Here is a 15264-nt window from a genome sequence, read left to right as displayed (position 1 = left end):
TTTGAGAAAATTCGATACGAAGAGTGATGAAGGTATTTTTCTAGGATATTCCTTAAACAGTCGAGCTTATAGGGTTCTGAACAAAAGGACTGGTGTGATTCAAGAATCCATTAATGTTGTCATTGATGATCACTTAAACACGCCAATTTCTAATTTAGATAATGATGAAGTACTAATCATTGATAAACCTGATACTTCATCGAATCAGACTGATTCTGAGTTGAGGACTGTTAAAGATCATCCAACCACACAAATTCTTGGAAACCCTCTCACCAGTGTTCGCACCTGTAGACAACTTGAGGATATATGTAATTACGTATGTTTTATATCCCAAATAGAACCATCTAACGTAAAAGAAGCTCTTGCTAATGAGAACTGGATTGTTGCGATGCAAGAAGAACTTAACCAATTTATAAGAAATGATGTTTGGTATCTCGTATCAAGACCTAAAGATAAACACATCATTGGAACAAAATGGATTTTCAAAAATAAGTCTGACGAGTGTGGAAATATAATTAGAAACAAGGCTAGACTAGTGGTACAAGGTTATACTCAAATTGAAGGGATTGATTTCGATGAAACTTTTGCACCAGTAGCACGTCTTGAATCTATCAGACTATTTATATCCATTGCATGTTTTAGAAAGATAAAGATCTATCAGATGGATGTGAAAAGTGCTTTTCTAAATGACGATTTACATGAAGAAGTCTATGTTGAACAGCCAATGGGTTTTGAAGATTCCAAAAATACTGATTATGTGTATCGGCTTAAAAAGGCACTTTATGGATTAAAACAAGCACCTAGGGCATGGTATGAGAAACTAACAAAATTTCTTTTAAGTCATAATTTTGAAATGGGATCTGTTGATAAAACTCTGTTTGTTAAAAAACATAATAATCATATCTTAATGGTGCAGATTTATGTTGATGATATCATTTATGGATCAACTTGTACTGACTTGACTACTGAGTTTGCAGATTTGATGAAATCACAGTTCGAAATGAGCATGGTTGGGGAATTGACTTATTTTCTTGGATTGCAAGTAAAGCAACAACCTGAAGGAATATTCATTTCTTAATCTAAGTATGCTTTGAATCTAATCAAGAGAGTTAGATTTAAGAATGGTAAGAATTTCGATACTCCTATGAGTACTACCCTGAAACTCTCAAAAGACTAATGGTAAAAATGTTGACTCAAAACTTTATCGGAGTATGATTGGTAGTTTGTTATATTTAACTGCTAGTAGACCTGATATTTCTCTAAGTGTTGGTATTTGCGCAAGATATCAATCTGATCCAAAAGAATCTCACTTGATTGCTGTCAAGCGAATTATTAGATATGTCGCAAGTACTGTAAATCTCGGTCTCTGGTATCCTCATGAGACTAGTGTCCAATTAGCTGGGCACTCGGATGCTGACTGGGCTGGTAATCTAGATGATAGAAAATCAACCAGTGGTGGTTGTTTTTACATTGAAAATTGTCTAGTTTCCTGGTTTAGTAAGAAATAAAATTCTATATCACTTTCAACAGTTGAAGCTGAGTATATCGCAGCTGGTAATGCATGTACACAACTTATTTGGATGCAACGAATGCTAAGTGATTATGAAATTAAACAGGATTCTATGTTATTACATTGTGATAATTCCAGTGTGATAAATATTTCAAAAAATCCTATTCAGCATTCTCGTACTAAGCACATTGACATTAGATTTCATTATAAAAGGGAATTAGTAGAAGAAAAAGTTATATCTCTAGAATATATTCCTACCGAAGATCAACGGGCTGACATTTTCACAAAACCTCTCGATAAAAACAGGTTCAAAAAGATGAAATTTGATCTTGGCATGTGCATTTTAAATTGATTATTTATGCTTACTTGTATTATAGTGTATATATTTGCTAGATTGAATTCTAATTTTTGTATAATTTGCAAGAAATATGAATTTTTGGTTATTCTTCGACCTGTCGTGAGTATACTCGACCAGTCGTCCTACGACCAGTCGTAGATACCCACGACCAGTCGTAGAACTTGGGAATCACTTAAATTTGGGGATTTTTGCTTTCTTCCTCATTTCGGTTTTCTTCTCTAAGGAGCCGTGCTTCGACTTGTCGAACCCATCTTTCTTGTTCTTCAAGGTTAGTGTTCCAAATCACTTTTTTCTTGCAGATTTGTGTCTAGATTGTTTTCTTTTCAAGCTTTAAGCTTTCTATTTTGAATTTCATTGAGATTTGGGGTTTGGATTTTGAAAAATCTGTTTTGAGTAAACCCACTTCTCAATCCTTTGCAACTTCTTAATTCCTTAATATCCTTGTTGTAAATGGCTTCTAGAGGTAGAAAAATTACTTCCCGTGGTCCTTCTTCTTCCTCCAGATCAATCATCATCTCTAAACGTCATCTTCTTGTTCCCAATGATGATCCATCATATGTTAGGGACATTAGATTACGTAATATTATTGTTGAACATCCTGTTGATGTTAATCATATTGCACCTTTTTGACATCCTTCCTATGCTTGAAGCTGTAGGTTGGGTTAACTTATTACATTGGGGTGGGCCTGCATACCAGTCCATTGCCCAATCCATGTTTACATGTATTAGTGCTTTCTCACAGGATAATTTAACTTTTAAAATATCTACTAGAGAAGGGCCTTTTGACGTTGATCGTCATTTAATTTCAGCCCTTATGGACATTCCTGTGAATGATGAGGGTATTCCTATCTATAACTTAACTGATAAACCCTCAATGTCTGAAAAACGCATGCTCACTAGAGACTTGTGCAACATAGATGTTCAATGGACACAAAAAGGGAATGCGCTCCCCGCAAGGTATTTGTTACCCAAATACAGAATTCTCCACAAAATCTTTGTGTCTAATCTGTATTCTCGTTCGGGTAATAAATCTGACTTGAATTCATTTATGGTTTGTGTTATCCATGCTATTTTCAATGTTACTCAGATTTGTTTACCATCCTTAATCTGTCATTTCATTCTTCAGTTTAGACTTCATCCTGGTCATAGTGACATTCCTTTTGCCTATTTAATGACTGTATTGGCTACACATATGTTAGTCGATATGCCGGTTGATGAGGCACCTATCCATCATCTGATCTTCAACAATACTAATATCAATAAGATGAAGTTGGATCTACTTCCTGATCAAGGTGGTGGCGGTGGTGGTGGTCATGAAGAAGCTGCTGATGACATTAATATGGATGACATTTTTGAGGAACTGGATTCTGACTCAACAAATGATCCAGATTTTGAACCATCTGATGTTGATGTATGTCTGAGTGCATTAGAGGATAAAGTTGAGAATATAAATGTAAAGTTGGAAAACATCTCTGTTGCTCATGATTTACAATTCAAGTACATGCGCAAATATCTTAGGCGATTGAACAAAGGCATGCACCAACTTGATCCCTCTATTCCTGCTCCGTCATCTGGTTCTAGTTCTGACTAGTTTATATGAGACTTCTGGTCTGTAATATCTTTATAACTTAGCACTTGGTTGACTGATTTTGAGTTGGATACTATCTATATTTTATGCTGAATATTTATTTTATGTGAAGCTATGCTGAGTATCTCTATCACTGTTTTGCTATACTCTCCTAACTCCTCATGTTTACTCTCATATATCGCTTTATTTAGTTCTCCTTTATTGTTGTTTCCTTTGTCATATTATGACAAAAAGGGGGAGAATGGTTTGTTCTTAACGATGTGATTGTGAGAGGAGTAGCATTGGTTCTGTTACTCAGGGGGAGTATGTTTGATTATGTTTGATCTAGTTGAATGAAACTGGTTGAATGTTGAATATTGAATATTGAATATTGATTTGCAGGTAAGCTAGTTTATATGACCTGGTTCATAACTCTTTAACCAGTTGTTTTACTTTATGTTTATCTTGGTTATGACTTTTGTCACTAATTTGACAAAGGGGGAGATTGTAAGTGCTATAGTTTATATCCCTGTCTGTTGTCAAATTTGTGGTGCCAAAATCATTGTTATATATACCTTGCATAAGTGAAGCTCTCTCAAGGATCAACATTCATAAACAAGCCAAAGCTCACAACAAGCAAAGCTCATAAGTATAAGGATCAATCTTGAATGCAAGAACTGCTTACAAGACATGACTCAAGCTGTAAGACTTCAAGAAGAGTACAAGGCAGTTTGTAAAGAACTCAAGACACTTTCAAGATTGAGCTACATCAAGATTTCAACTACATCAAGACTTCAAGGCTCATACTTCAAGGTCACTAATTCCTAATGTTTCAATGTCCTTACTTCATGGTTGAGGTTTGACTGACTATAGATTGACCTTAGAAGTAAGTCATTTTGGATACATAAATCGAATGTTTATTTTACATGAGTTTGGTCTGTTCTTCGACTAGTCCTAGGCCTTCTTCGACTAGTCCTAGAGTTGCTTCGACCAGTCTAAGAAATTCCTCGATCAGTCGTGAGTTTGTTACAAATTTCGAATAAAATCTGTTAGGCTTCAACTAGTCCAGGAATCTGTTCGACCAGTCGAAGGAACAGTGTCGACTGCATCTTTGACCAGTCGAAAATCTTCGACTCAAAATCCAGCGATGTTTTTCAGGTTCTTCGACCAGTCGAAGGAGACCTTCGACCAGTCGAACGTGACCTACGACCAGTTGAAGGAGACCTTCGACCAGTCGTAGAATGGTCAGAGCTTATCCCACCGGATTTTTCAAATATCTATTATTGCTTCTACTAGTCGAAGAGCTCCCTAGACCAGTCGAAGACGCGATCTGCTCACCTATAAATAGTGCACGAATCTCAGAAGAAATCATCGAATTAATTAATCTATTCAAGCCAATCTTCGTCGAACTTCTGAGAGATAATTCTGTGCTCCATCTAAGCTAAGTGTGCTTATTTAATATTCTCTTTCCTTAGCTTTATTTAATTAATTTTGTTTCTGCTATTCCAATCTAATCTGATAAGAGGAATTGTTATTCCCTTTCTTTGGAATCAAAATCAATTAAGGCAAGCCCTATTCGGTTTAATTTAAAATCTATTAGAATTAGAACCATTGTAATTGAGTACTGGACATTGAACTTGGACATTCAATCATCTACTCTGATTTGGTTCTACCGGGCTGCTACAACGAAGGAGATAATCAGGCATTTTACATTTAATTGTAAATTCCTTTCTGTTTTGGTTTCTTTTAAGATTTGCCAGAAAAATCTTGTTGTATTGGTTATCTGAGGAGAGCCAGGAAAACTCAGAAGTGGGGTTTTTTAATTGTGTAAGCTCACAGACAAAAACACAATTGTAAAGGTTTTGGGTGAACCTGGGAAAACCTATTTTGTTAGTGAACGCTAATATCCCCTGTGTGAGGATATTAGAAGTGGAGTAGCATTCTGTGTGGCTGTTGTTTAACAGTTGGTGAACACACAGGTGAACCACTATAATCCCTTGTGTTGTGGTTGAATGATTTATACTTCTGATCTTTAATTATTCTTTTGTGGGATGTATGTATGGTGGTGAATGTTGTAATAATTTAATTCAAGCATTGTGAGAATTTTGTAATAGTTTAGAATTTATTTTCTGCTATTCCTTTATCAGCTTGATATTCAATTTCCTTTAAAAGTTGTTCCAGCAAGGTTGCCCTGCCATTTTTATTGTGTATGGCTGTCCCTAGAATAATACATTTGTGATTACAATTTATTTCAATTCAGTTTGTATTTATTTTCGTATTCCTCTTCGATTTGAGATTTGATACAAAGATCTTTCTAGAAATAAGGTTGTCCTACCATATACTCAGGTTTTTGGTGTAAGGTTGTCCTTAGAACAACATTTGTATCAACCTCTCAAAATCTGAATTTTGAGGTTATTTTACTTTCTTGCATTGTGATTTATTTTGGCTATCATATTCTTTTTAATTCCGCTGTTATAAGTTTTATTTGGCATTGTCCTATTCACCCCCCCTCTAGGACATATAGCTAGGCCTTTTCAAATACCGCGTTGCATGCATCCCTGAAAATTAATAAGACCTACTTTTCCTCAAAATACCATGCTCCTATGTTCTCCAGCAAATTAATACTGCTTCGACGAAGGACCCACATCACGTGCAAGATAAACACAAGAGAAATTAATTTTGAACAAGAGCGAAGATGGCAGAAACTATCTAATTAATTTTGAAAAAGATAAACTTCTTGAATACCTCATTTGCCACAGGAGATGTCCGATCTTCTTTGTCAAATATAAATACAAAAAGCAAGTGCTTAAACTCTACATATGCTTCCTTAATAATAATAAAAACAAAAAAAAAAAAACAAAAACAAAAGAAGTCTGATTTTTTAAACCATGGAGCTACAAATTGGGATCACCTAATGAGTGACTTGGATCTTGCACAAGTGGATCATCTATTCTAAGCTAGTGCCAAAATAGAAGGATGGAGTTCACTTAGCACTCCAACTGAAACAATCAAGAACAGGAACATCAAGTAAACTGCTTGGCCTTCTTCCCCCTGTCCTTATCGACCTGCTGGAATGCAGTGTTTGGGCTATTGATTTCCACAACCGAGTAGTTGGGGTTCTCCATTGTAACGATAACTGGAGTCCCCTTTTGTGTTTCCTTCACCCACCAATCTGAAATATCCAAGCTTGGAGCCATTTTCCCCACCCAAACAAAACACAAATTCCCCAAAACACTACAAAATCCACTACAATGTCTTAAAATCTTCAATACCTAGATCTCAAAATCAAGAAACAAATACAACCCATTTCAGCTCCAACCATAAAAAACAAGATCCCACCACACCAACTTCCCAAACAACAACCCAAACCAAAACAAAGTAATAAAACCTAGATTTCTATTCAATCTACAATCATAAAAAACAAGAACCCTACCTCAACAACTCAAAAACCAACTACTCAAACACAATTCAAACCAAAAGAAAAACTTAAAAAAACCCAGATTTGTATTCAATCCAATCTGCTCCTTCCCACACTACTTTACAAAGCTAACAGCGGGAGAGAAGTAGCATTATGAGGAAAGGTATCTGTAGTTGTATAAAGCTTAAGACCATGTGGGCATTATTCAATAATACCAAAACTATATATAAAAAAATAATAATAAATAAAAAAACCCCACCTTTTTGCAACTTCACTACATGTTATTTACCATGCATGGGGTTGATTTCAAGGCCCCAAAATGGAAAGGGGACAGTTAGGAAACTACCATTACAGGGTTATTTCATCTGTTCTAGGGATTCTTAGTTGAAGCATTTCTTTAAACATGTAGGAGGCCATGGACAACGGCGGATATGGCTGCCACTGCCATGGTTGCTGCCCAATTTTTAGCCATTCAAAGAGTAAATGAGAGAGAAAGAGAGAGTACCTTTCACTTTGGGTGCTCTGATTTCTTCTATTCTCGTCAGCTATTGGCGGGAGATCAATCAATGGCTGCTTTTAGGGAGATCGGGAGATCGAGAGATGGAGGGAGGGAAATCAGGGAGATCGAGAGATGGAGGGAGAGAGATCGAAGAAGGCAAAGGGACAAGCGAGAGGAGAGAGAGAGAGAGAGATCGGGGAAGGGAGAGGGCAGGGAGAAGTGCGCCGGACAAGAGAGAGAAAGGAGGGAGTGTGCGCCCGCAATAAGAGAGGGAAATGAAAAATTTCCTTTGGGTTTTCTATTTTAATCGCATCCTTTCACTGGCAGCCACGTTTTAAAAGCAGGGGTGTTTTTGGATGGCTGCCGGTGATTTCCATGATCACCGGTTTTTTCTTGTAGTGAAGGGATGCGTGAGATTAAGATTGAGAGAGATAGAGAAGAGGGGTGGGAGATTGAGAGAGAGAGAGAGAGAGAGAGAGAGGGTCGGACGTGAGAGGGAATAGGATTGAGTGGAGGGAAATGGATGTTTCGTGAGAGGGGGAAAAGAAAAAGGTAGTGCGGTTGCCCGCTACGGTCCTGCTACGATTTTTAACCGTAGCTAAAATCTAATATGACCGTAGCCATTGTACAATCCGTAACGGGCCCTCCACGGTTCACATTTGACGGGATCTGGACGGATGACCTTGTCAAGGGCTTCGTGGGGTCCATCTTGATGCAATCAATATATCCACTCCATCAATTAATTTTATATATATTTTTTTATAATGGATGACCCCAACTTCTAGGCAAATCGAAGGTTCAATTGAACCACACCATCAATCAATAGATTAATCTCCACTCTTTCCTACCGTGTGGTCCACTTGAGCTTTCGATCTATTTCCTTTTTTGGGTTCCTGCCTTAAAATACTCTTAAAAAATGGATAGATGTATTAGATGGAGTACACACATTTTAATGGGCTTCGTAGAGTCCCTTATGAGGTATCCAAGGTTGTGTGTACGTCTGGCGGAGTTAACTTTTAGCTACGGTTTTGACAGTTTTATCTACGGTTTTAAGCCGTAGCAAATGAGCTATGGTTTATAGTCGTAGCCAAAAGCTAGAATAGTCCGTAGCCTTTGATCATTTTTTTGGTAGTGATAAGTTTACCAACTAATCTCTGGTACCTTCCTTTGTCCGTTGGTATTTGGTTTGGATATTCTCCGAGCTTGTGGTTCTGAATGATTGGAGTGTCTGCTGGCTTACAATCCAACATTCCAACCTCACATAGTAAGTCTAATATATATTTTCGCCGAGAAAGAAATATACCTCGCCTTGATCTAGCAACCTCTATTCCCAGGAAATATTTGAGTCCTTCTAGATTTTTCATCTCGAAGTTGGCTGCTAATTATTTTTGAAGCTTTGTGATTTCCTCCTTATCATTCCCTGTGATGATCATATCATCGACATATATAATTAAAGCTGTTACCTTACTCCGTTGGTGCTTCAGAAATAATGTATGATCACAATGTATGATCTGAATTACTTTGGTGAAAGCCATATTTCTTCATTGCCAGATTGAACCTCCTAAACCATGCTCGAGGAGATTGTTTTAATCCATACAGTGCTCGCTATAATTTGCACACAATTTCATCGATGCTGTGTAGCTTGGAGGAGTATCCATGTAGACTTCCTCTTCAAAATCACCATGGAGAAATGCATTCTTTACATCAAACTAGTGTAATGGCCAGTCCAAGTTAGCTGCGAGAGATAACAGGACCCTAACTGTATTTAACTTGGCTACCGGCGAAAAGGTTTCTTGATAATCTACACCTTATGTTTGAATGTATCCCTTTGCGACTAGCCTTGCCTTGTATCGTTCTATAAATCCATTTACCTTGTGTTTAACAGAGAAGACCCATTTGCACCCGACTGTTTTTTTTCTCCTTTGGGCAATAGAACCAAGGTCCATATTTGATTCTTTAGTAGTTCTCCCATTTCTTCCTCTATTGCCTGTGTCCACTTGGGATCAGCTAAAGCTTCCTGAACTATAGTGGGAATATGACATGCGGACAGCTCGTTTGAGAATATCTTGAGAGGTTCAGGTAGTTTTTCGGTGGAACCATAGTTGGCAATTGGATACCTCGACTTTCTTTCTTCAATGTCTGGAGAGTATCTGATTGGTGGCTTACCATGGTTATGCCTGAAAGGTAAGGTATACCCAGCAGACGTATTTATGTTATTCATAAATGAGGGTGTAGTGAAATTTCTTACCTCTGGAATATTCTCAGGAGATGGGACTGCAGGCACTGAGAGATGGGGGGATTCGAGTTCTTCTCCTGATGATGTGAGCTCAGTTGCCGAAGGCCCTCTAGATTCAGAGGATATGTCAAGCCCTGAAGATATATTTGTCGATTCCTCGCCAATCATTAGTGTGTCATTCCGATCTTCAATCCAATCAAAACTCAGCCAATTCAACTCTTCATCTAGTGTCTCCCCCTGAAGAGAAGAAGTGGATGTCGAAGAAGGATAGAACGGTTCGGATTCCAGAAAGGTGACATCCATAGTCACATAGGTACGCTTGGTAGCAGGATCATAGCAGTGGTAACCTTTTTGATGCGTAGCATAGCCCAATAAGAGGCACCGAAGGGCACATGGGTCAAGTTTGGTGCGCTGGTTCTTAGGGAGGTGCACATATGCCGCACACCCAAACATGCGAGGAGGGAGCATTAGGTCCATAGGTAGAGAGACCAAGGCTAACAGAGACTGTAATAAGGTCTTAAAATTTAATATTTTGGAAGGAAGGCGATTGATTAAATGTACGGCAGTGGTAATAGCATCGGGCTAATGTCGTGTCAGAACATGAGCACCTAGAAGGAGAGCCCAGGCAGTCTCAAGAATATGCTGATTCTTCTGTTCAGCGACTCCATTTTGCTGAGGAGTATGAGGACATGAGGTCTCGTGAATAAGACCATGTTATTGAAAATAGGAATGAAAGTGGTGATTAACATATTCACCACCATTGTCAGAGCGGAAAATCTGAATATGAGCGGAAAACTGGGTCTGAACCATAATATAAAATGACTGAAAGATATGAAACACTTCATCCTTATGTTTCATCAAATATAGCTAGGTCATCCAGGTGCAATATCACAAACCACTGTACACCAGATATAGTAGATAAAGGAGAGGGTCCCCATACATCAGAATGAATTAAAGTAAAAGGTGTATCACTTTTATTCATACTTAATGGATAAATAGCACGATGAATTTTGGCTAAAATACAAATATCATAGTGAAATTCAGAAGTCTCCACATTAGAGAATAAATCAGGAAATAAATGCCATAAATACCCAAATGACGGATGTCCCAAATGATGATGCCACAACCAAATTTGTCGAGCCTTACAACCAAGTGTAGAAGACATGTGATGCGCACGACCCAAATTGAAATCTTCTATGTAGTATAATCCTCCCTCTTAGTACCATGCCCAATTATTTCATTGGTGAGAATATCCTAAATAACAAAAATCGAAAAACATTAGCACTACACAATTTAGATCTGTAGTAACTTGGCTAACAGATAATAGATTGTGAGGTAAAGAGGGAACAAGCAGAGTGTTGGGTAAATGAAGAGAGGGTGATAGGGTTCAGATCCGGCTCCTATGACAGGTGAGGTCACTCCTTTAACATTCGCAATGCTAGTGCGCCTTGGAGGTGAGTGACGTGAGAAATCTGTGGGATCAAACGTCACAGGATCCGTGGCCCCAAAGTCGAGGAGCCAATCACTACTGTCCACATCATGACGATGACTAAGCAAGACATGACAGATGTTACCTAGATCCGCAGGAGAGAAGTCCGATTTAGGTGAGGTAGTGGGCAGGATGAGAGAGAGATAAGGTTCGGCTGCTGCCACAACAGCCTTTCCCATGCCTTCAGCCGTACTATCTCATTTTTTCTAGCTTGAAGCTCGTGCCACCAATCGGGGTACCCATGCAACTGGAATTAGTTTTCACGTGTATGCTTTGTATTGCTACAATAAGAGCATTTGAGACCATTGGATGAGGTACGGGCTTTAGAGGAAGATTTCCCAGTATGTTGAGAAGTCGATTCAGACAGTCCAAGCTTTAGGCCTTTCGAAGCAAGCATCGCCCCTGGAGGTGGTTCGTGTGGTCGCCAGCGTTCATCACCACCTGGTGAAGAGCCTCCCTGCGGACATGGAAACGGGTGCATCTGTAACACGTCGCTGCGAACATTGTCAAACCTGTCATCAAGACCATCCAAGAATACATAGACCCGATCTTCTTGGAGAAGATTATTATAACGTTCAATATCGGCAGGGCACTCCATCGGATTGGGACGTTGAAAATCAATCTCATGCTAGAGGCCTTGCAAATCGGTGTAGTATTTTTCCAGTGAGCCACCCACTTGGTAGAGACGTGAGACGCGTCGCCGGAGATCATATACTTGAGAGGTATCGCCACCATCCAAATAGGTGGTAGCAACCGAATCCCAAACCATTTTGGCGGTGGGAAATCAAATGAAAGTGCCGATTAACGCCGGATCCATAGAGTTAATCAGCCATCCTTTGACAATGGCGTTGTCAGTACGCCATTTGCGGAAGGACAGATCGGTCAGAGATGGCGGAGGTAACTCGCCATTGATGTAGCCCAACTTGTCTTTGCCAGAGATGTACATCTCGACAACTTTGGACCATAAAGCATAATTGGAACCATCCAACTTGATGCTGATCGGGAGAGCCGCAGGTTCAGAAAGCATGGTCGAGGCCTGAGCTTTGGACAGAGCTTCGGCCATTTTTGTGGTGAATATTTCAGAGAGGAGAGTATTATGGTCGATGAAGGAGTCACCGGACTTCGTCGGGGTTTCGGTGTCTCCCATATGTGAAGGTGGTGGCGGAAGAAGGCTATGAACAAGGGTTAGACGTAAACCAAGAGCCAGAAATCGACTGATTCTGATACCATGTCAAATTTTCTATTATCGTATTTTTTTCAATCTTTCTTTATAGATATATTGTACAAATATATAGGGAGATTAGCAACCCTATTCTTGGCTATACATAGATATTGTACAATCAATCAATGAGTTGTACAATCACGAATATAATCTTTCTGATTTTCTCTTAATTGACAACTCATTGATTGATTTGACGATAAGTCATTGATTGATTTAACAACTCACGCCAACAGTTTCTACTTGGGAGTTTCACAATCTTAATGTAATTTGGGTTCTAAGGATTCTCATTTTCTACTTTCTAAATCTGCAATGTGTGTGCGCGTATTGTTGCAAGGCTTGTACGTGTTACTCGTGCAAAGAAAACATCTGATACCCACTGGATGGTATAGTACATATGATTGTATATGATCCTGAAAATATAAAATATACATGCGCAACCTGTGAATTCTGTAGCCATCTTTTTCATGTGTTTCATCAGCTATGCTATTCAGATACTTACAAAGAGGAAGTATAGAATGTTAAGATAAAACTGTAGTCCAGTTATAAATTCATATTTTTGAAAGAAATAAAAAAAAAAACACCGTATACAGATTTTAGTTAGACCAGCAATGGTAGAGGTTGGCCCAACATTCTTTGATCCAAGCTGTTCGTCTCGTGGCATCCATCATGAATGGGTTGTGCTCCAAAAATCCTTCCCATTGGATAATAGTGTAAATATAGGATGCGTGGGTAGTTTTTCTTAAATTTGCACCATTAGATAAACCACAATTTGCCTGGTTCACAATTCAACTGAGATTATAATCCATGAATTCTCAGTCGATCCAATTTGCTCTGCTCGGTTTCCCCGGCAGAGCTGTTGAATCAATTCATTCAATTCATCGCATGCATTTGTGTTATTGGCAGAGCTGCCTCTGTCCTTCAAGTATTATTTTGTTCCTCCAATCTCAATTACAGATTTTCATCACATTGGCTGGTTTTGAGCTCTGAATATTTCCCTTAGGGGCTGAGAATTCACAAGTCTTATTGTAATTAAGATCATTCGATGGAGCAAATTCATAAATCATGGATGATCTATAACATGGCTGACCAGAACAGTGCTCTGTATCACTTGTTTGCGTGCTGGTAAGTTCATACGATATCTCTACTAAAAATAACCAGTCACCAATATCATATATGCGTCTGTTGCGTCAACATTTATCCGTGAAAGCCATGGTCATGCCATGCCCATTTTCTATCTACATCTGTGCAGTAGTGATGATTTTCTATGTGCAAGATGTGCAAATCCCACACGTGTCTATCGCACAGCCCCTATGCATGCCACCTGTGTTGAACGTCCAAACTGTCCATCGGTTATGCTCGACTATGAAGATGCAATGAAGAAAAATCAGTCTGGTCTGCTCATCAAGGTGGGCCAAAGTAAGTGAAGGACAAAAGAAAATGCTTTAACTGTACATTTGTTTTGCACATAGCATCTGCCTGATGAGTGGGTCAGCCTGATTTTTGGGCTAGATCATTCATGTAGTCCGAGGCCCAACTGATGTATGGTTCAGATCTCTCACATGTCTCTCATCAAGGAGCTAAAAACACATAGTCACTTTCTCTAATCATTCAGATTCTACATTAGATGCATAACTTTTCTGAATGTAAAGACACCGAATTTTTACTGTAAAGAGTATCACCAATTTCAACTTTAGATGCAGAACTTTTCTGAATGTAAACATGAATTGTATTGATACTATTCTTTTTTACATTCCACATGAAGGAAGCTGATCCAAGAGAATGCCCTCTTCATACCCAGGTTGCCAATGGGACAACCTCTGCAAGAGGGGTCGAGAGCGGTGTCGGCAGGGGCGACGTGCGGCAAACAGGGCATGTCGGGTGCAGCCGCAGCCAGGTGTCCACACACTTAACGTGGAAGATGTGCCTGCAGTCAGGCAGCAGCCGCAGCATATCCTTGTCCTTGTAATCTGCGAGGCAGATGGAGCAGCAAGAGGTGGTGTCCTTGTTGTGGATCTTGGCGTGCGAGTATAGTAGTGTGGGGTAGCTCAAGAGGGTGGCTTCATCAATGCCCATTTCATTGTCAGCTATGGGCGGCTGATGACGGGGCCTGTGGAGCTCTTGAGGCTGGTGGGGTGGGGAAGAGTGGGTCCGGGCACAGAAGTAGGAAGCAAGGGTGATAGTGGTGAGGGTGAGGAGGATAATGCCAACGGTGAGGCCGATGCCGTAGCTCAACCCGCTGCTCACGTTGGTGTTCATCAATCCATCAGAGCTGTTGGGGCCGCTCATCTTTGTGGGTGTGTCGTCAGCGATGGAGGGATTGGATGATGGTTTGATCAGCCATTGATAGGTGGGGGTTGTTACGTGAAGAAAGTAGTTTTAGGGGATTGGCTGGTTTAAGTAAGATTTTTGAATGTCAACGGTGAATGAGTGTGATGCCGTTCTTGCTTGCGACGGAAGCATGAGGAGGGAGAGCTGACCACCTCTCACACGTTGAAATGAGGAGCCTGTGTGCCAGATCATATCCCCTCATCCCCAGCGGCTAGTCTCAATGTCTAGATAGTGAAGCTGAAATGGTTATCATCACGTCCGGCACACGTGTATGAATTAAATAGTGGTAAAAAAAAAGAGACCAATGTTCAAAATTATATGCACGCATGTGGCCCATCTCATGAACAGATCTGCCTGAGCTTTGAGATGTGGTGTCTACAAAGTGGGAATTGCATGATGAACGGTTCCAATCATCCATACGTGTGAGAGTGCACATGGCATTTCTCATTGGATGTCGGCAATGGAAGACTCTTTCTTATCTGGGTTTATAAGATCATGCTCATAATCAACTGTGCAGGTGTTTGCCGTGTCAGATTCCATTACACTGGGACTAAGTTAAGGTCATCCAAACCGTCAATTGGGTCGGCCCCATTGTGAATTGGGCATCTGTCGTTGGAGGATTTAAACCCATAATCCC

General features: G+C 39.6%; 1 protein-coding gene across 1 annotated transcript; it reads right to left on the bottom strand.

Moving 5' to 3' along the window:
- Nucleotides 1-14012: 14012 nt before the first annotated feature.
- Nucleotides 14013-14886, bottom strand: LOC131233147 (RING-H2 finger protein ATL70-like). The gene has a single exon (XM_058229760.1). It carries the CDS (start codon nt 14583-14585, stop codon nt 14088-14090), a length of 498 nt encoding a protein of 165 aa, XP_058085743.1. The 5' UTR covers nt 14586-14886; the 3' UTR covers nt 14013-14087.
- Nucleotides 14887-15264: the final 378 nt, after the last annotated feature.

The sequence above is a fragment of the Magnolia sinica genome, chromosome 18, assembly GCF_029962835.1.
Source record: "Magnolia sinica isolate HGM2019 chromosome 18, MsV1, whole genome shotgun sequence".
In the NCBI taxonomy this organism is placed as follows: Eukaryota; Viridiplantae; Streptophyta; class Magnoliopsida; order Magnoliales; family Magnoliaceae; genus Magnolia; species Magnolia sinica.
The sequence above is the reverse complement of the archived record's forward strand: the minus strand, read 5'-3'. Positions and strand labels throughout refer to the sequence as shown.